At 43.1% G+C, this 23,051-nt stretch overlaps 1 protein-coding gene across 18 annotated transcripts in view; it reads right to left on the reverse strand.

Moving 5' to 3' along the window:
• The window catches only part of MTSS1 (MTSS I-BAR domain containing 1), a 127,990-nt gene that overhangs the window by 34,780 nt on the left and 70,159 nt on the right, over nucleotides 1-23,051 (reverse strand). For all 18 annotated transcript variants that reach the window (XM_052787273.1, XM_052787268.1, XM_052787270.1 and 15 more), the window contains exon 4: nucleotides 950-1,034. In XM_052787273.1, coding sequence (XP_052643233.1) covers nucleotides 950-1,034 — 85 coding nt within the window. The remainder of the gene's footprint in view (nucleotides 1-949; nucleotides 1,035-23,051) is intronic.

The following is a 23,051-nucleotide window of genomic DNA, read 5'->3' on the forward strand; positions in this document are numbered from 1 at the left end:
TAGATCCTACTCATCTATCACACAAAGAGCAGTTTAAATGGAAAGTCTGGAGACCGGAAAGGTTCATGCAGCCACGAAGATTATGAACTTAAATAACACATGTATATGCACAAGAAGACAGAGCAGTTGTACAAGCAAACAACATCCTGCCCACCAATGTGCCTCACCTCTCACCAGTGGAGTCCATGATACAGCACTACTAATGTTCCACTAATTAATGAGATTGGGATCAAATCATTTAAACAGCTAACTCTGGGGTAACTAGAGACTGAAGTTGTCTCCTCACAGCCAGTTTCACAATTATCTTTATTTTAAAAGGGAAAAAACATACCAAGTCATCAGGCAAATGGTGAAGTATCATTTTGGTTGACCTCAGGTCAAGTGTAACTTTTAAGTCTGGTTAAAAAAGGCACACATGCAAACTACTACTTACTACAGAAGTAGGTTGTTCATGTATAGCCCAGCTTACGAGTTAATCCTCTCCCATTACCTCTACAGTCTAACTTCAACTGCAAAAAGGGGATGAGAGAATTTGCCTTTTCCATAACTGTTTGCTGAAAGTTCCTCTCTTGGCTGCAAGCTATTTGGACTCTCCAGTAAGCTGAGGAAGCAGCACAACACTTGCTGCTGCTTTAAAACTTAGTGACAAAGCTTAAAGTCCTGAAACCAAGACAAGTCGGTCACATCAGCAGCCGCCTGCTCAGCACCGAGCAACAGAAACCAAGAGCATTTAGAATGATTTGAGGTGACAAGCCCAGTCCCCAGAACATGCAGTGTAATCCCGCATGTTCACAACACCTATGTGCTGTGAGGGAGAAAACAACTGCTGCTCTCAGTGGCATGATCAGAGATCAGCTGAAAAGCCAATGCTGGTGAACAGCTTTAGGTGTTCCCCAGTAGCAAATGAAAGACGAACCTCGAGCTCCAGGCCAGGTACAGAGCCACTCACCTTGAGAACTGCCGGAGTTTGGACTCTATACTTCTGTGCCTCATACACATCCTGGTGAGAGCAGACCCAATCTCTCTGGTACCACCTGCAAAACAAAACACGAGGCAGGTGAGACCCCTGATGAGATTCCTGCCTGTGGTGTAGAGGCATGCCAACCAGAAGGCAGGTGCCAAGTTTTCCAGAGCAGAGTAAAACAGATTAATTATAACTGTAGAATTGACCAGGCTATTAACTGGGCAGACCTCAGGGATATCTACCACCTTGGGAAGAGATTAATTCTTGTTCATCCAGAGACCACAACTGAACAATTAAACACAATTAAAACACAGTTCTTCCCAGCAGCTTTATGTGCCATGAGGCCCAACTCCATGGCAGAAGAGTTAAAAGAAAAGGGCTTGAGATGTCAAAAGACAAGAAGCAAAGCTGGCAAGCAAGTGGGCATCTACACACAGTTTATTTCCACATTTGGGAAATAAACCTAGGGCATTCAATCCAATTTTCCCATATCTAGATTCTTTAGACCCAATGCCTTAAAAGGATTTTGGTCCTCCAGAATATGTGACTAATCCTACATATTGCCTCATACATCACTGACACATACCATCAGTGTATCACCCGTACCTGCCATCTCAGATCACGCATATATTTTTCATTACATTGCCAGAAGGTGGCACTATTTGCGCTATACCCTCACTCAGTTTCTGGTAATTGCATGACAGCAAGGATAATTGTTTGCAAGTGTTCCTCCTCCGAAGTTTTCCCTTTTAAAAGCATACATTCCTCCATTTCCCACTTTAAGCAGCATTACCAACTTTGATCAGCCTATTAAATTTCAATATAATTTTGTTTTAGTTAGCGTTAGTTCTGATAATTGCTTAGTTCTTATCTGCAAGCCAAATCTACTATTCTCAGTGTACAAACATCAACCTTTGTACAAAGCTTTTCCAAACTGTAGTACTCTCTGGAATGGCGAAGATATCAGCATCTATTTAAAAGTCTCATTTGATTATTAAAATAACATTAGACTTGTAATATACAGAAAAATATCTTCCTTAGGCTTTAAAAATGGTATTGCGCAAGTAAAAAATATTTTCCTAGTAAAGAAACTTGAAAATTTTAATAATTTTATTTATTTTTTTAGCACGAAAACAAGTAATCATCTTCCTGCGTTCCTGCAGAATTAAATCCTGTACCCATGAAACAGCTCTGAAACAAAGACACTGAATAACTGGAACAAATTGTGGCTATTTGGTATTTTCCATTGTTCAAAAAGATAAACAGAAAGTCCTTTGTCACTTGCCCAATTACTCATGCTTTTATAAGGAGCTTTTGAAATAATATTATTTGGTAACAATGAAGAGCTGTAGCCTTGCTGCGTATGGGCAGCTGGGAAAAGCATACGGACTCCAGCCTGGATCTGGACCTATTTCTTCCTGCAATGCTGCACTTGCACAAGCTGCAACAGACTCTGGTAACTAGAAAAGCAATACAGAAGATGGGGAAAAGCGTAACAGAGGGAAAGCAACTGGAGGAAGAGGACAACATCCACAACAAAAAGTGGATCTCTGTCCCAAAACATAGGCATTTTTCTCTGGAGCCACTGCGAAATAAAAGTAACTCAGAGCCTCATGCGGCACAACTCCTAAAGGCAGAGATGGAGAAATGAACCAAAAACTTCCACAGCCATCGGCAGAGCAATTCCCAATCGAGTTTAAGCAAAAGGCAGGTTTTTCAGGTTGAAAACTCACTGAAATACTGGAATATTAAGGATTGTCAATGGTTAAGCAACACTGCTCTCCTAAGCCCATTACGTGAAAAAAGGAAGAGTCATTTCAGAACAATAAATAGGAAATAAGGCACCATGTGTCTTGGAGACTAGGAAACAAGGGTCAGTTACTATTAATATTAACGTGCAAGGTAACAAAATTTTAACCGAAACCTCAATAACCAAAGTATAAACATACCGCCTCAACACATAGTACAGATGGATGGGCAAGATCAGCAAAACAGCTATACAAAGTCAGTATTGGTAGTTGCTCTTGTTTAAAAAAAAAACCACAATAAAATAAAGAACGCCTGGAATAAAAAGGTTATTCCATGGAAAAAAACCAAACCCAGCTGGTTCAGAATGAGGGGGTTACTGGTTCTTCCCACCTTTTGAAACTTCATGTTACCCTTAAGTGTTTACAAGAGCATGGAAGTATGAGGTGTTAACTTCATTCTGTGAATAAAGACTACTCTAACAAGGCAAAGGAAAAAGGAAAAAAAGGTTTTGAAAGTTTTTAATGCCCCTTCTGGAAACAAGGTGTTGCAGAAGATGAATTTAGGAGCCTGCTGAGGAAGGGGAATGAGGGGTCCTGCTAGGAAAGTTTGGGAGGGCTGAGCCAGCACCTCAGCTCAGTCAGCAGGGACCCAGGAAGGACTGTGTGGAGTTGGTTGGGGCTAGCGAGGCTCCATTTTAACATCCCATGCCGAGGTGTGCAGGGAGTCAGACAGTGCTGGCGAGGGTCAGTGAGGTGATCTGAACTCCTGACGCAGCAGCTCTTGCCAACCATTTGCTGAGAAAGGTGCTGCTCAGCCCTCCCTAAAGAGCGTAAATCCCTCTCAAACAGCACTTAAATTATAAACTCAACCTGCCTAAAAATGAAGTGCTGGGCAACACGATCACTCCAAATGGCTGTAACAAGAAAGGACTCCTGTTCCTCTGCAAAATAATAACTCGCTACAATCAATAAAATTAGTTTATTGATATATAAACTGAGTTTACAATAAACTGAATTCAGAATAAACCAAGTTTATCTACCCTGGAAATGAGATTTCTGCAGTACTGCAAAACAACATAATGCTTGCAGCAAACCCATGTCCCCTGTACAGTCTTTCCAGCCGTCCTCTCTGCTCCTCTGGCTATAGGACCATTTAAAGAGTTCCCTACAGTCTCTTGCCGCAAGGCTTACAATGCTGTTGGACACAGACAGGAGCGAGCTTTGTTTTTATTCCTCAAAGCCTTCTCATTCGCAGCCCGCTGCCATCTCACCACGTGCCTGGCAGCTAATGGACATGCGGTGCATCGAGCATGGAGGGAGGCAGGTGGCAGGCGCCCACTGAAAAGCTGTTGTGTGCCAGCAGCTTCTGCCCCAGCAAAGGGGAACCCGTCTCCATTCAACGCACGCTGCTACAATAAAGTCACTATGCATTTCCAATTCCTGTTTAAAAGCTAATGTCGCTGGTGTCTAATTAAGTATAGGAGAGAGAACCTTTGCAAGAGACAAGAGGCTTTTTAATTTTGGCACTCACGCGATTAGGAGAGGCAGGAACTGTGTCCAAGCGTCCCTACATACCTACCCAGATGAGACAGCCCACGGAGGTACAGATACACCTCCTGCAGAGTTCCTGGATGCCAAAACAGCAGCAGCAGCATTTCGGAAAGGACCACCTCCTCAGATATGCCTAAACAATTTGCATTTTGGGGGTGCCTCAGCAATCCCCTGTTAAAAATCAGCCACCAGACTGAAGGAAGGAAAGTACCAGCCCATCTCCTCCCACGCCTGAATCCCACCACTCCTCCTCAATGTATTAAGTACTCCAACAGCACTGGAGTTAAACAGAGCTTTACCTCCCTGTTCCCAGCTATACTATCTGTAAAGAATCAAAATAATTCTTGAGAAGGAAAAAAAAAAAATACAGGCCTCTCACCACCTCTTGATTTATTGAGTTGGAGCACCATGGCGGTTACCGATGCATTCAGTGCTCCTTCCAGGAACAGGTGTGGTGCAAAGGGTTTATCTCAACTGCCGGCAGGTTTCTGCAAAGGCTGGTTCCCACCAGCAGAACTGCGCTGATTCTCCTGTTTCCAAAGGGCTGGGATCAGCTGGCTACACAAACTGGCAGAAGGGAGCCATTTTGTACCACTGCAGTGGTTTGAAAATGTCCACACATAACAAGGGACGATAGTTTGGATTTGCTTCTTTTACCCAATCTCAGCCAGACAGCCTTAGTGAGCAAGAGTAACGTATGCTTTATATAAATTACCGTTCAATGTTACAGTAGTAGAGTTTACTCACAGAAGGAGCAGGTGGCCAACGTGCGTACTCTGCAAACAGAGACGGACCTTAAAAGCAACATTAACATGCATGCAAGTCCTAGTATTGGCTATGCAGCTGAGTATTCAAAATCTGGTAAGTTTATTGCACTGGGCTATGCCACAGTCATACAAAACCTGCTTCAGCCTCCAAATTAATTTATGGTTTATCTTTTCAAAAAGACCAGCTCCATAGGTGACCAATTGCCCACTTACTCAAGGACAGAGCCATGAGCCAGGCAGGCAGAAGACCAAGTGGAGATAACTCCTTTTTCAGTGTTACCAACACACAAACTTAGCGGCAAAAAGAGCATCTGAAACAGAAGTGTGTCAGGAGTATGCCGAAAGCACTGCCTGTCTCCACTTCACTTACAAGCAGATCCCTGGCAAAAAGTCATGACATTCTCCAGTAGCTATAATTTCCTGAAGAGAAATACTGAGGTCACATCAGCAAACTTGTCATCAAACCAAGAGTATGTTGGGTGGGTGACCTGGGCTCCATTCACTGCTCTGCAGCTATGCAGGTTAAACTACTGTGCTTTGGGCTCTCAGTTTATAGAATGAGGCTGTGAATTATCTGCTTCTCTGACATACTACAATAATTCACCCATTAAGGCAAACAATGCTTGGGAACAGTGTAAAGTAATACTTTGAAACCAGAGACAAGAGCCGTATTCATCAGAATTCCCACTCAGAGAAAGTGGCTTAACAAAATGCTCCTGTCAAATTTGATTAGAAAGTGGGTGATAACATCAGCCTTATTTCTCATAAGTAAAAGGCAACACTGCAAGGCAAAATGTGCTCTCGCTCTCACCTTACCTGCTCCTCCATATTCCTGCCTAAGCCTGTAAAAGACCAAACCCTTTTTCATTTAAGATAATTAAACGAAAGCTTGTGGACCACGACACTACAATGAGTCCACTACAAAGCCATAAATGATTTTCTTTCGATGCTTGCTTGTCATTCAACATTGCAGAGAGACAACAGGGAGAGATTGTAGGAGAGAGACTCAATTGTTTTATTGGAGTCATTATGTTTGTATTTAATAATGATCATGTATCAAGGAAATGATTATTTGATGAAATGTGCAGCTGTACAACTGCATGGCCTCTGTATACTCCAAACAACCCGCTACAATCAACCTCTTATCTTCCTCCTCTCGCTTCACTGTTGAGCAACCCCAGAAGGCTCAGAAGATGACTGCCTTTCAGGAAGTGCCTTTAAGGCTCCAACTTATTAACGAGCTCATCTTTATCTTCAAGGGCAGAGTCCAAATGTGCCAGCTATTTCCCTCATTCCCCAAAAGGAAAGAATTATAAAAAATGGGTGTAATACTTTTGTAATTTCTGTAATTTCAAAGTTATCAGAAGAGGCTTCCATTTTCGAGCAAAGATTAAAGCAGGAATGGAAGAGAGGCAAGATTATTAAATACAACTCTGAACACGGAGGCTATGACAGGATGACTAACAGCAGGACATTTTAAGTTAATGGTCATTACTCAACCCTTATCCAAACTCACGCTGTTAGAAGAGCTAGCAGTTTCCATCACTGATTACATGAGGCATGGACCTCGATCTTGCAAAACTGTTTATGTGGATGCCTCCGTGAAACTCAAGGATGATGGGATCAGTGCCAGTGTGTTACAGCAGACAGAGAAAAAAGGAGGGCTTTTGCCTAAAAGTGACCAGCATAGGGGTTGTAAGCGTTACCACTGGGACAGAAACCTGAAAGTGGAGCTATAGTAGCACTTTATGTTTCAGGGTGCCAAGGTAAGGCTTGTAAGTTGGAAAAACACATCAAGAACTGCAGACAACAGAGGGATGTTGTTCAGCATCTACCAGCCAGGAAAAGAAAACAGGACACCCTTATTCCGACAGCTACTATGAGCCTTTCTGAGCAGCGCTTGGCAAAGTCTCTTTAAGTTGCTGCTCAAAACCAGCAAAAAACATTTCCTGAAGTATTAAAAAAAATAAAGTGTTTTAATTTAGACATCTTTCAGAGAAGACTGGATCAACAAATGCAGATTCAAGGTCCAACTCACCTAAGGATTTTAGATTAACCAAATTTAACAAAACAACTCTGGCAGGCCATCGTCATGTACTGCATCTCTGCGGTGGTCATTGCAAAAGAACAGATTGTTTGCAATGTTCAGTCGAGCGCCCTTTTGGGCAAATTATTTGGAAAACATATTTATAGAGGCCTGATATGAAGTTGTCACATTTGCTACAACCCCATGCAGTCCAGACAATCCTGAGAAGAAAATCCAGTAGATGGTTTATTTTCTCTTTTGCAGAAGAAACTAGTATTCATTCATGGATGGGACTAGCAGGATCTCAAACTGTATTTGCATTGATTTTAAAGGAGGAAGAAGAGTTAAGAAGAGTGGCAGTGGCAGCTAGTTAAAGCAATAAAGAAGCAAAAGGAACAGGAAACCTGAGCCATCCCTAGCCCACAGCCTGCCCTGGCAACCGCCAGCTTTAGGAAGTCCTTAAAACAGACGACGACCATGTTCCAGTCAGTATGTTAAAGAACATGCAAGAAAGCTCTTACTAATTCCTCTGATCTAGCTTATTCCTCTGCTCAGCAGCATTTTTGCTTACCCTAGCTTTCTCCTAGCAGAGCACTGCGCAAAATCCTCACCCCATGGGAGTCAACACAAGTGTTGCCGTTAAACAAGCAGGGTCAGAATTTCACCAATGCACATAGAGGTCACTATACAGTCAGTCTGACATATTAAATACGGTCATGAACCAGCTCTGCTATGATCTTTGGACAGTTTGGGTTTAGTCAGCTTTCAGGGCATGCCAAAAAGCTCACCTGTGTGTGGCCCTCTGCGTTTAAACAGGATGTCACACAGAGGTGGCTGAAAATGCTTTGGGAAGGTTTAAGTTAAGTTATTGTACGACGCATCGATTCAATTTTGGAGAAACTAAGAAGTCTGTCATTGATTCACAAACTTGTAAGAGACACAAAATGCATCACTGAACCATGACATCATGTTAGATAGCAGTTAAAAGTCCAGGCAGAAGTGTTTCCCAGTAACAAAATCCTCAAGTTTGAGCATGTTTGTGTCAGGAGTACAAGCTGGCTTGGTCCCTCCTCCTCTCCCTTTCATAAATGGTGTTGCCAGCACAGACAGCAGCATTTTGCTTCTGGAGATTTCTTTCAAGAATTAATAACCATCCCTCCTTACAGGTGCTTGTTGCTTGTTTTTATGAACCCAGAGTTCCACATCAAGGTCTTAATGCCACAAAAATAAAGCATCATTAGAAACAGATTTGCTCTTCTAAGCAAATACCACACTTGTGTTTTCCAAGGGCCGTTACTTACATTTTATTCTTTGGAATACAAATAATTTCATTACTGAAAACATACAGGGTCTGCTAAACATCTCTACTCACAATGAAGCTGTGCTCACTAATATTGTCCATACTTTTTCCCCATTTCTTTTCAAATTTATAGTTGAACGTATTTCTGAAATCATTCTATGAATAGCTACGTAAACCTAACGGTCTTAATCTGAGCAGATCCAACTGCATTCCTCCAAATGCTACACCCACTAATGGCTTAAGAAAGGCAGGCAAAGTGAGTCATCGAGCTTGCTCTCCAAAAAAAAAAAAAAAAAAAAAAAAAAAAAAAATGGAGCATGTTAATAAAAAGGACTCTTTGTAATGAAAAGGGAATTCCTGAAGCTGCTGAAGAAGGCAAGGCCAAGCCTGTGTGCTATTCTGGAGTAACCCCTCACCTGTGCAGCACCCCAGAGCCGAGCCGTCAGCCGATGGGTGTCTAAAGGTTGGCTCCATCAGCCAGGGATACTTGCTGCACGAAGGACCACGCTCTACTGCCTGCTCCAGACGATGAAAAGACAGAGATCTGGTTCAGACCTATTTAGATAGCCAGACTCATTGATCTCTGTACTTTCATGAATCTGGCTCTAAATGAACACTTAATGTGAGCCCAATGTGTGAAGAAGGCAGTAACTCAAGATCCTTATATTCTTCTGAAGCACAGCTCTTTATTTTGTCTGGGCACAGCTATGAACTGCGATGTAATCTAATTAGATGCCAGCAATATTCAATGAGGGGAAGGGATAATACACTTAACAGCAAATGGCTTGGAACACCAAGTGCAATTCCACTGCACACTCGGCAGTACACACGCTGCTTATTTTGAACTGGCAACTTCCACAGAGGCTGTGAAAAACCTACAGGTATCTCTCCTCTTTGTGTTTAGGTATCGGCCTTGCAAAAACCCTGGCCCCAAAAGTCAAAAGCTCCTTAACTCAGGTCTCCCAACCACCTGTGCTGCTGATCCAATCCAGCAAGGAATTAAGCTATGACCAAATAGCTGCTGCCTCTGAAGCACAAAATCAAGCACGACCAGGACAAGCAGGTGCAAAAAGCAGAAGAAAAGATTTTTTTTTTTTTTTAAATCCAAGTCAGCAGATCTAACTGAAACCCCACAGCAAGCAGATCTGCAGAATAAGGCAGTGCTATTTTTATATGCTGTCACTTCTTCCAACAAAGTACGCTTCCTTAGTGAACAGAGGGAAAGATCATGGAGGGACAAAGAGAGGTAAAAATCATTCAAACCACCTTAAGAAATTATCAGTTCAAGAAATTTTAGAGAAAGTCCATTATGTTTCAGTTAGTCATACAGAGATACAGCATCATCAACCCATCAAAAGACTCAGCAGACACCTAAGCATCAAGCGCAGCATCTTAGTCCCTGTGCACAAGGGGAAGCTCTGCCCCTGCCCCAGCTATTAAGGGATGTGGTTCCCTCCCGCTGGGTCAACCTTGTGCCTGTACTCAGTGTTAATGATCTCTAACTGCAACTGGCATATATAGGGGGGATGCTGGTGGTGACGCTTCAAAAGTCCATACATCCTCTTTCTGGTACTTTCTCAAGGCAGCTGCTCTATGTGCTCCAAAGGCCTTTCAAAAATCGTCTTAAGTATGAATTGAAATACCCATGGCTCAACTTCATCCCTCCTGATTTATTTAGTGCACCTCCAAACTCATTTCAACTTGGCTTGGTAGAAGCCTAGAGATTAAAAACACACTAACTTTGCAGACTTCTCCTCTAAAACTCAGGAGACTTGTCAGCAGACACATGGAGAACCTGCACCCCTCTTTAATTGAGTGGCAGATAATGAAAGGGTAACAAGAATCTAAGGCACTGATGTTTACAGTTATCCAGACTGCCCCAAAGCTCATTTTCCCTGTTGCTATATATAAAGACAGTTGTGCTGTTCATCAGGTTAGCTCTCAAACAGTTAATTAGTTTTGTCCTCACTGACAGGCTTTTTTTCTTTTTTGGAACATCCCACTTATTTTCAACTTCAGCTTCCTCAGCCTTACCGCAATATAATGAATTTTCACAAAAGCAAAGGAGAATGTCACCACATGGGTTTGACACCAGCTGGCTGCTTAAGCCTGCAGTATGAAGGAATTTGATACACAACACTGAACTTGGCTTAAAAAAAAAGTAATATCCCACCTGTTACAGAAAGTGAAATGAGGACAGTCATCTCCAAGCAGAGAAACCAGAGGTCTTTGTGCTTTTGGCCACAAACTCAATAAATACATGCTCTGAAAGACACAGCAAACTCTGAATTCATACCTTTGAATTTAGAAAAGGTACAGGCATTTTCTCCTTTACTTGTAAGCAGCAAGTGAAGCAAGCTTCACACAAGAACAAGGCTGCATGCAGATCAGGTGAGACAGCTTACAAGCACAGGACCGTGCTCCCCAGATCTTTGGCTGCTTTGAATGCACAGATTCACATGCTCTGCAGGCAAACGCCTGTTTATCCCACAAATCCTTCCAAACAGTCTATGCTGTCAGGCTGCATTTAAAGTGTGCCTGCTTAAACCATGAAGAGTGCAGCAGGAGAAAAGCTTCAAGAGTTCTTTGATTCACAAAAAGAAAAAAGCACATCTTGTAGAAAAGATCAAATGAAGCTGCAGAAGTGTACAGCATTACAAACATGGCATACAGCAAGACACTTAGCAGCACTGATTGGCATGCAAACACCAAGGACGTGCTTATCTCTTTCTGCAAGGACAGAGCAACTGGATTTCTTCTTCCAAACAAGCTCCGCTGGACTGTAGCAAACACGTCTCGACCACTGGAACAGCAGATGCACGTAATTCTGCTGTACTTGCCTGCTGTGACACACACATGCAATGCACGCCGTGTTTGTAAGGCCTCTGCAAGAAGGCTAAGTTTTAAAATATCACTCAATCATCCTTAGTAAGAACAACTGCAAGAAGTTCCAGGAAACCAGGTTTTCAATCAATGAAAAGGACTAGAACCAAAAGGTGGACGGAAAACAAAGATGTATTAAGAACAGGGCTTTGCAAATCCTGAAATTTAAGCCTTGAAAGGGGAGCAGAAGTTGCTTTACAGAACTGCTTCTCCACCGTTTTAGCCATTCCCTCACTGCAGTACATTACACCTTTTGTACCTTCTTCCATTGAACAGCCCTAGGAGAGGAGCAGGAGGGGATTCACACCTTACCCTCCACACAGGACAAACCTTCAGAGTACTATTACCATTCTAGCCAAGTCCTGCTCATCTTATAGTCCTTAGTAATGAAACCAACTGGGGCTGAGCAATTTTCAATAAGGCTGCAATCCATATACACAGCGCTGCTAAGGCTTTCATAGCAACAGCATGCAGAACTATTTTAATACCCTTCTTAGGGGATGCCCTTCCTTCCATGGTAGGGAAGTCCATGTGCCTGTACTGCTCCCCTCCAAATACTGGTGTAACGTGTTTGGTTATTGGTCCTTCCTTTCAGCATCTCATGCAAAAACCACGGAGACAAAACTGGAATGGATCTCAGGAGGCCATGTGGTCTTCTCCCCCCACTAAAAGCAGGGCCAACTTTCATCAGGTTCCTGGGGGTCTGTTCAGTCCAGCTTTGAGTGTCTCTAGGGGTGGAGATTCCTGGGCTCCTCTTCTAGTTGCTGACTAGTGCCACTGTCAAAATTATTTTCCTTACCTAAAATCCAGAGTCAATTGTCCCAGTAGTCCAAACCTCTTGGGAGGCTGTGCTCCCCTGACGCTGCTTCGTCAACATAACACAGTAAATACATGTGGAAAGTGTTTATTGGTTTTATCCAAGTAAAACCTTTGCTGTCAAAGGAATTCAAACATCCACCTTATGCACACAAAACAGCATTGTCACAGCCCAATCTGGGAAAAAATGGCATCTGTGGTATTTTCAAGATGACACAAACCCAATTAAAGTTCACTTACAAAAACCAGCCAGCCCAAGCACTAACTTGTTCAAATGGTTCCATGTATATTTACTTTTGCTGCATTTCTTAGGGTTTCTCAAAAAATGAATTCACAGTACGTTATGGTTAAGCTGATTTTAGCACAGAAACATTCATCTGGTCATTTGACATCTCTGGTAATGCAGGAAATCCATCTAAACCTCACAGCTCCTCACATGCTCTGATGCTCCTTTGTTCTTCTAACAGACCTCATCAGCCCTGACCTACAAGACACAGTTGGCTGTGACCTATTGATATTAATTTGTTTATTAAAGACAAAAGTGTCAAAGGTGGATGGAGGATTTCTGACCTAGGCTTTAAGCACTGTAATGCACAGGACTAGCATATAAATTACAAGTTTAGAAGAAAGTGCTCAGAAAGGGTCACCTCCTATTTAGAATTTATTAACTACTCCCCCCAGAGACCACCTTGATTTAGTACGATGTAACCCATATTCCCACATTTCACAGTGATACTATTACACAAAAGGTTCCTCTTCCTTCCATCCTGCTCAGCCATGTGAAGCAGGAACGATCAATTCACCCAGCTCTTCTCCCAAAGACGGTCCACTTGAGGGACAGGTTGCTCAGAAATTACACACACACACAAACGTACGCAGTTACAGAGTTTGAGGAAACCCACATTTGTAACACTGTGCTGGACACGCTGGGGAAGAAAAGCCTTGGATCGCTCAACAGAAAGTCATCTTGCCATGTGGTCTCAAAACCAGTTTGTAACACACAGGGCCAACAGAGATGACGAGATTTTATTTTGCTAACCCAAGTCAGAGCCCCCGGGTTTTGGAAGCTTTAAGACTTGGGCTCTAGTCCCAAATCCCCAAGCGTAAGGTTGACTCAAATCCATCTGCTGCTCACCAGCGTGTTCAGCTCTGTCCTAGACTGAAAGGCAGAAATCTTGCAAGACAGTGAAAAATACAGTCTGCAGAATAAGGATGCAGCCACCCTGAAAACATGTGCAGGAAAGAGGCAGTTACTGAATTGTCCACCTTCTCCTGATGGGTCATAATGCTTTAAGGCACTGATTCATGATTCATTTTCGAGACAATGGTGTGTGCCCTATTGCAAGTCCACAGGTAGTACAAAGCCCAGGCTGCAATACTACTGTATTGAGATCATGGCAACGAAATGCTGTACAGAGCAAAGCATTTTCTCACCATGTACCCATCAACGAGTGATCCCCACGTGAGCTGTTCAACAACACTCGCATGCCTATATTTAATGTCTGCACTGAGAAGTAATTTATGGTTTTATTTCAGGGGAGCTTCTCAAAAGAGGGCAAAGGTGCCTCAAATTGTTTTCCCCAGAGTAAAGTGCATCTGCAGACAGTTCTTGAGGAGCAGCTAACACATGGGAGTTTAATAACACGATACCATTCTCGTTCCTTGACATTCTCCTGGGCATTGCAGGGTCAATGCAGGCCAAAACTTTTGCAAATTTGAAGTTGCAGTTAAAAAGAAAAACACACACACACTTTTCACATCATTTACAGACGAGACACAACTTGTTCCAGAAAGAATCAAGCCCTTTCTCCCACTTGTACCAATACCCACCAACCAACTTAACCACGCTAAGCAGCCAAACACTTATACTGGTAACTAGTTTTGCTTACCGCAGCGTGCCAAAGTGAAAATGAACCTTAATAATGTGACACAAACAAGATTCAAAAAAATATATGTATTTTTAATGTCCTCATTTTTTGATGTGGTCAACTTCTGCAGCTATGCTCTGATAAGCATGACGTATCATCAGTCTTAATAGACTTCCAATGCAACAGCAGTTTCTGATTTATTTCCCCCCATTCCACATCCTCTTTAGAGTTCATTTCTATTTCAAGCATCAGTACCCAATGCTTGCAGCATCTGCAGGTTGCCAAGCTGGTTTATCTATGGAAAAATGGATACAAACTACTTGCCAACAGAAGAAAATACACCCTGCGCTGAAGACTATGGCTAGCTTGTGCTTTTTCCATCTATCTATAAATACGGCAATGCCAACTGCTAATTAAAGCAGACAGGTTCAAATGGTATAAAAGCTGTAATCACAATATAACATGTGTAAGTCTCTAAATATATGTATTAAAAAATGAAGCTAAAAAACCCTCCTACCAAAACCCTGTAAAGGGATTAAGCACTCTCAGCTTTTTACACTGTGTTAAGGAGAACAGAAAGCTGCTGATAAAGGCTACCCTGTGCAGAAAGCACAAGATTTGCAGTAAGAAGCACAGAAAACACAGACCATGAGGTCTATTGTTACGTGGTACTAAAGCCATGCTCTCCTCAGGCTCCCGAGGAGCCCTTCGGCTGCCGGAGTATCTGTCCCTGACGTAAGCTGACAGTAACTGCAATGCAGCACTTGCATGGGCACCGATTATCTCTGAATTTGTCTTCCGAGGCAGCAGCACTGTCACTCATCCCGAGCAAACTCAAGGGCATGCCTTCAGCAGAAATAATTGCCACATTTAATCTGTCCAGCTGCAATCCATTTCAGATACAACTGCTTGCAATAGGCTTTAGCCTAGATTTTTGTAATAATTTGTTTAAAGTAGGTAAAATAAATGATTCAATTAAAAAGACAGCCCCCAAAGAACTGGTTTTTGGTACGGGAGTAAGGACAGTGTAATTGGGTCTTGATGTAAGCAGTATTTCTCTGGTTAAGAAAAAAATCTGTCCAAAGAAAGTAGCTAGTCTCTTTAATCTGCCATTCCCAACAGGATCAAAAGGCCGTGAAAGGCATGGCTTGCTGGTCAGACTATAATAAAACAAGAACAAGGTACCTCAGTTGGCAACCCAGGATAAACCAGCAATACGTGTGGGACATATTCTATGTTGCGCGTTATTCTCTTATCCGGGAGATGTGGCAAAACCCTATGGCAGCAGAGGTGGGAAGCACTAAAAAAATCCTCTGGAGACTGATGAATTGTAAATGTTAATAAAAACAGAATCACACTCGAGGAGCTCTGGTTTATCTATTAACAAAGCTTTACACCAGGTTTGCTAAAATGTAGGCAATCTAGGAGCAAATGTAGGCATGAAATAATTTAAAAAATGGATCAAGCTCCAAGGAGAGACACAGCGAGTTATCTGGTATGAAAACAAAATTAAACCGAACACTATTTTAAAGCACTTAAGAAGGTGATTGAAAACAAAATAGGTACAAATCAGCATCAGCAGTTACCCGTCCAATGACTCCCCCACCCCTTACTAGAGGCAGCTCTTGCAAGTCAAGTCAGCAGTTGTGATGGGCAGGAGGAGGGAGAGGATCCCCAGGGACATTTTTTCTAGCAAGAACCGAATGTGGTAAGACTCCATTTTAAAGCTAAAGTGCATACAGAAGGTGGTACGATACGACTTCCTTTGAAGTTTGACTGCCTTTTGTAAAAGGAAGAAAAAATAGTATTAAAAGAAATGAGTTTGCAAAAAAAGGTGAAGAGATCTTTTTAGCAGAAGCTATTTTCCAAGAGGGCACCACCTTCCTTCAGCCTGACCCCTGCGTGGAGGAGCCTCCAGGGAGTCACACGGACAGGGTGCTCCTCATCCAAATGTAGCTGCTGGCTACTAAAAACGCACCTTTGCTTTCAGGTTTTGTTAACAGAGTTGCACTGGACACATTTCAAACAACTTTGATGCCACCAGACCTTGCCAGGCAATAGTGTGAAACACCAACCTATCTTTAACCTGGAAAAGTCAAACTGGGGGGGAAGTACGACCGTTCGGGGAAGGATGAGCACTTACCTTAGTCATGTCTCTGCCAAGGCGCACTCCAAGCAAACGTGTTCTGACAAGCAGGCAGGGACCAAAAGTAAAAGTCCTGGGCAATTTGCTCATTTAAAAATACATCCCCCATCAATTTATTCTGCCATCTATTAGCAAGGTCAAAGGTCAATCCAAATCTAGGCAAGCCACCAGCCCTCACGGGTGAGGCGCCCTACTTTCTGCAGCCAGCAACGCGCAAGTATTTGATGGGCTCAGGATCTCAGCCAGCTTCCTTTGGCTCTCCGGCCAAAGTGACGTGGTGCATTTGGAGCAAGGCTGACCCGGGAGAGCCTTAGGCACAGTGCAAACCCAGGTGCAAATGTGGGTCTCTGGATCTGCAGCTGGATACTGTTATCCACCCCATTCCTTTAGAGGTTTTGGCCCCTTCTGTCTCTATGTGACAGGCATCAACATCTCCCAATAGCAGTTCTGTAGCCCTGGAAGAGGCCACTAGTGCATCCAAGGATCCCTCCTAAAAATAAGAGTCGCCACTAGAGATGAGAACACCCACCAGAAAGATGGGCGATAAAGACAGAAATCAACACAGAGCATCTCCCAACACCTCATCAGATGTCAGACCAAGGTCCATCCTCCCCCAGATCGCAAAATAGCTGCGTGTAGCCCAGACCTCTTCTCTAGATTGTGTTGCTCAGCTTCATGTGCTTGTTGGCCACCAAAGGTACGAGAACTGAGCAGCCGATAGGAAACATGTTGTTCCGGCACTGTGCTCTCTCCAAGCTATTCCAAAAGTAAGGAAACGATCAAGCTCAAAACATGCCAGTGGTTACCAATTTCGTACAGCCAACGCTTCCGAAAGGAAAAACTTCCAGGCTTAAGTCACACACAGTCTTTAACCCAGCCTCTCAAACAGGCTAATTCATTTATAGCAGGATATGCTTCCTGCCATAAAACATCCACATGCAGAAAATATTACAAACTTCCTTCAAAATCTATATTTAATTTGGAGTGATAATGCACTGCTGATATCACTGCTGATACTGCTCGTCACTGACTTTTAAAGTGAGCTAGAGGTTTAGATGCTTTAGCACAGCTTTCTGTTATTTTATCTGCAAGTCTTCCTCCATCATCATCTGAATGCTCCTCCAGGAGGGCCGACAAGACAGACACCACCTGTCCTGGTGACTCGCAGCAGTAAATTGGATGCGATCTAAGGAGCATGATTCATTGAGAAGAGCTATTTAAACCAAGTCCAGCATTTTGATAAGAAAAGTGTATCACCTTTGTCAACCTGGAAGCTTCTTTTACAGCACAGAGCACGGGAGGATCTGCCAGGCAAAGAGCCAAGTCCTCTTGCTACAAAACCTTCCCGATGATTGCTTCGGTGACTGCAGAGACAGGAATGATTGTCCTGTCCAAGCGACACAGTTGCCCACTCACCCGCATGGACAAGTTAACACCAGAAAGAAATAGTCTGTTCTTTCCTCAGCCAACACAGTAAAACTAGAGAAGTCTACAGTCTGTCTAGGCAGAACCAGGAAAACCCTGTTTTCTGTATGATGCTCTTGGCCCAATGAACAATAAAGCACTATTAAATCGAAAATACTGAACCCACCTGACTGTGGGAATAGGGACCTGAGCTCCAGTTTTACTCCTGGAATTCCCTGTGATGAACAAGAATGAACCCCTCAAATATCTGTGATTAAAATTTTAGGATAATTTGATTCTCCACAGAACACCAATACCATACTGGTGGTGTTTTGGGGAAACTCGTGCAAAGCCAATCCAATATTTTTCAGCATGGCCTCTCTCATAAATGAATGCATCGAGGTCCACAGCGTGAGCCTGAAAGATAAGCGTGCTGAGCCTCATCTCAGAACACAGATCTCCAAAGAGCATCTTCCTGATTTCCCCTAGTAACTTCACATATAACACTCAAAGGGGGCGAAAAAAAAGGCAATACTATTACAATTTCTATGACTATGACCTTTAAATGTTTAACCAGCGATCTATTCTTTGCCATCAAGATAAAGCAGCAGGTGATTAGCTTCACTATGAGTCACTATGCCCCTGTAGTGCAATAATTCAATTAGACACTTTAACAGCCTTCCATTTTGTTCGGGATCTGCTTACTAGAGCCATAGTCCCCTGGCTACAATTTTGTTTTGCCTCGCAAGCTAAGCAGGGTCAGTCCAGGTCAGTGGTGGATTGAAGGAGAGGTCTCATAGAAAAACCCAGACGCTCCAAGAAATGGGGCTGATGTTTCCGGAGGAGGCACTGCAAACAAGAGCTCTGGGAGAAGGTCTGGAGCTTGTGCCTGGATACAAGCTACAAACTTTCAGTGAGCTACAACCAAGACCCTGACCTCTCCTACTCACTGATCTCAGGATACATGTATTTCACTTGCTCAGGGTATCCTCTATCCTCCAGCTAAATCGGACACACTATTCTTCATTTTCTGTTCTAGCTGCTGCAAATATACTCTTAAGAGACTGTCTCACATCGGCAGAAGTGGCTTCAATGTGGTGGTGTATGAACACCTACCCACCTTCACCTTCTGCCTGATCCATTCCTCAGCTGGTGTTACGGTATCAGCAAATTGCTGGAGCAGCTGAATAAAGTTTCATGTGTCATATGTAATGCACAACTTCATCATCATTCAACCACACCTGGATTTTAGAAGTTATACAGGAAAGTATCTGCAAGCTTGAACTGCAGTCTTGACAGCCAGGGCTCTTCCCCCTCCTCCAGAGTAATTTTTTTTCCCCCAACAGCTTGATAAGCAATTCTGCAAAGGAAAAACATATTTCCCTCCTCCCCATAGCTGAGTCAGCAATGGCAACAGCAAACTCCCAGAGCATTCATGTACCCTGCTGACCTCTGGACCACTAAAACTGTTTCACTTTCCCTCAGCACTTGAGTTCTCCAAGCCCAGGCACAGGCACGATGTACTCGAGTTGCACTCGTGCTCTCAGGACCAGGCCCTGACTTCTGCTCACAGTCCAGAGGGTTACCAAAGAACAAAGACAGATTAGTGGGAAGGGTAAATATTCCTTCCATCAACCCATGGCCAAATACGCTTACCGAGAATCAAACTACACACAGTATCTCCTGTTCTAAGCCTGCACCATGGGGCAAGGGTAAATATTCTTTCCATCAACCCATGGCCAAATACGCTTACCGAGAATCAAACTACACACAGTATCTCCTGTTCTAAGCCTGCACCACGGGGCACACAGGTTAAGTTTAAAAATTTACTTTTCTAAGTTTTAGCTTAGACCTTTGGTCACCCTTTATTGACCATTTCATAAAGGTTAGGAATCTGCTACTGGCTGCAAGCTAATAGATAATTGTTTTACCTCAGACAACATCTGCTCATGGGTTTTGATCCAGAGATCCTGGGTTCAAACTCCACTGCTATGGTCTGTCCACTAGGGTTGTACAGTCATAACAATTAAGAAAAAACAAATTACAAGCTTTCACAGAGAGCAATGAAACGTTTTTGTTCTACAGCAGGTAGTTGATCAAAGCCGTTTATTAAATATTCTTCCACCTCTTAAACCAAGTGTTCTGCACTGTAGAAAGGGTTATTTTTATCTCATACCTACCCTAGTTGTATTTATAAGGCCACGTTTAGTATGGTATGTTTTTTTAATCCAGGATTAGACTCACCCAGAGTCTTATCAACACATCAGTCAGGGGTTTGCAAGGAAAATACTTGTACCGTAAGCTCCAGCATCTATGCACATAGCTTCATTAACATAAACACATTTATCCCAGTAAAAACTGCATTTTCATTAGGCATTGCACTGCTATTCACAGAAGTGTTAAAGCAGGGTTACTGCTTAATGGGTCTAATATTACCATGACACAGGGAAGCCCTAAGGAGAGTTTTGCAACACTGTATTGCAAAAGGGCTCCAGGACCAGTTACAGGAGGAAGATTTATGTAAAAGACATCTGTACCTATAAAAATGGGAGATGTTTAGTTTTAGAGGTAAAAAACTAAAACTGTGGCCTCGTAATAGAAAGTGAATCAAGACAAAAGAAATTCATCTCACACAGCAAAAAGATAAGCTGGCAAAAAATAAAAGCAGGTAAAGTCACGTATCAACCTCGTGACTAGAAAGCAAGAAAGATGCAATCTATTTGGTTTCCACTTAAGTCCAAAATCTCATATTTCTTTCTAAGAAGGCTGTAAACCAAGACTCTTATCTGCCATTATGATCTTGTACTTTGGTTTGCACAGTAACAGTAAAGGCGCAGCATGTAGGCACCATGATTTCTTTCTGTTTCCAACTCTTCTAAAATCACTTTCAATGCTTCAACCTCTCAGGACTCCTGCAAGAAAAACCTGGTCATCACAAGCAAATAAAAAGCCCAAATACCTGTGACCTGTGCAGAGCTGAGAAGCTCTTCTACCTACAAGATTTCATCTCCCCAACAGACACCAGCCAATTTTGAGATGGCCTTAACGCCTTCAAAACTTGAACTCGTGACTTCTGGAGTTTTCTGCCGAAACAAGGTACGTCACAGGCGTCACAACTGGAGGTTTATGGCAGGGGGGAAAGTCAGAATAAAGCATATGTTTAACAGCTGGGCTAGGAGAGACCATGAACCTTTCCTTTCTAAAAGCAATGCAATCTCCACACCGCAACCCATGTCGCAGGAGCGTGGGAGCAGATACGTCCCCGGCACGGCAGTCTGGGCTCCGTACACTGTAACTCACACAGCTCCTGCTGTGGGTAAGATGTAAAAAAACACTGTCAGCCTGAGAAAAGACACGGGTTGTGCTCTTGTAACCTCAGCACATGGGAGATGGTCCTTTCCTTCAAGGAGCGCAAGTGACTGACGTTTGGTCAATTAGTTCTCTATTAACATGCAGCCAGGGAGCTGGTAATGAGAACATTTTTTTTTTCCTTCCTGATTTGATAGAAGAGACATCGAAACATGTTTTAATCTGCAACACAGACTGATAAAACCAGCTGCCCAACAGACAGTCTCTTTCACAAAGGCTTAATTCTCCTCAGAGAGCTCGAGAGCAGCTTTACTGCCTGCCGGATAAGTCATGTTTACAGCAGATCCTCAGAGCTGCTCAGCCTCCTGGATGAATTTAGAAATCAGACCAGAGGGTAGATTTGCACAGTAGTAATTAGCACAGGAGACCATGGAGAAGCAATGGAGAAGAATAATTTAGTCTGTGTCAACATAAGGTCAAGGTCTGGGGTTCTTGTCCGAACTTCTGGGCAGCTCATAGGGAGAAAGGCAGGGAAGGATGAAACAAGGGGGATCTGCACTCTGAAAACCCAACTACTCCCCACAGACCAGCGTGAGCAGCCTTAAATCAGCCTTGCAACTCTTCTTCCTTCCCATTTCAGGGCTTTTCTAATCTTGTGTTAAAAAAAACAGGCAGGTAGTGGGCACCCCTGACAGGCAGCACTGCCATGTTGCCACAGTGACTGTAACACTACGTGGTCTGTTGGCAGGCAGAGTATTTCCCCACTACTGCCTTTCTGCAAATGAGTCAGCAAGTGCCCTAACTTAAATAACACACCACCAGCTCAATCAGGGTTGTTACTGTGCAACTGCACCCCAGAGCAGAGCAGATGGGAGAGCTCCTGTTGTACCAGCTGGATTCAACCCTGCTACCCTCTAAAGCCACTTCCAGAAAAAGCCAACACGGGTAACTCCAGCCACCATTTGTGCAGAGCTCAGCATCACTGTTTCCATCCTGGATGGACTGCGTCAGCATTGAAACAAAATAGAGAAATCATTAGACAAAGACAAAAAGATATAAATATAAGAGACAGATATAGGCAGACTTGCTTAAAAACAAAACTCAGGTCAGAGGAAGGCCAGGAACCATCATGCAGTGCAGCTCCTTCTGGGTTCTCCTGATCCAAAACAGAGCGGCACCAAAACTCATACATTCCTTCTCATGTGCAAAGAGACTAGAGAATTTGTCAAACAAGTTTCTGTAGGGCTGGTTTATTTGTGCTTCAATCCGTTCCCAGGAACTAAGCATCTTCTTTTTTTTTAAGTCGGTAAGAACCTATTACCGGCATTCTGGCTACAGACAAAAAGCAGTACCAATAGTGTCAATGCCAACACATACTCCTCCAATTACTTCTACTACGTTCCTACTCCTGGAATTAAATTCGTGAACACAAGTCCCAGAGTACACACAACAACTGCACACTCAAGAGCATAGAAACTAACTAAAAGATTCAGTTACCTTATGTAAATAGACAGTTTAAGTACTCATTCCTTAGACCCTAACATGTAAAACAACACATGCACGTTCCCAGAAGAGCTAAATACAGTGTCACGGACAGATCAACTAAGAGGCAAACAGGTCTTCTTGCCATGAGTATTTATTGACTTTCTGAAAATGGCAAATGTGCATTAATTCAAGAAGTAAAAAGTGGTTCAAGAAGAGAAATAACAACACAAGTAAAAGGAGGCAGCCAGACCCAGCCCTTTCCAACTTCCAACTTGCCCCTGCCCTCTCCCATTTTCCAAGGCACTTCCCACCCCTATCTGTGCCTCGTCGAGACAAGCTACTGCAAATCTGACCCAGGAGACAGTCTGCGTACTGCTCCCGTTTAATGGAGGCACAGCAATTTCTGAAAAAAAAGTAGGGCTAAGAATAAATCCCAGTGGCCAGAATAAGTACATGAACTAGGTACAAGGCACACATAAGAAGATTTATTAGGTCTCACACTGTAACAGCACCATGAATCATAATAATGCCCTATTTGCTATCCACATACACCTTTAAGTCAATGATAAAAGTCCACCTGGCACAGAAACATGTGCAGAGTTTCACCTGCAGTGTTTTACTTCTAGCCCTTCCCAATTCACTTGTGTTAATCCAAAAACTGGCTACTTTGGTGGAAAAAGACAGAGAAGTCCCACAATGTTTCCAAGTTGGTGAGCACATAGGTTTGACAAGCAATTTGCCAGGCTGGGACTGCTCCACTATGTCCAGTAAGTTCAGGATACAC

This window comes from Harpia harpyja, chromosome 5, assembly GCF_026419915.1.
Source record: "Harpia harpyja isolate bHarHar1 chromosome 5, bHarHar1 primary haplotype, whole genome shotgun sequence".
NCBI classification, from domain to species: domain Eukaryota; kingdom Metazoa; phylum Chordata; class Aves; order Accipitriformes; family Accipitridae; genus Harpia; species Harpia harpyja.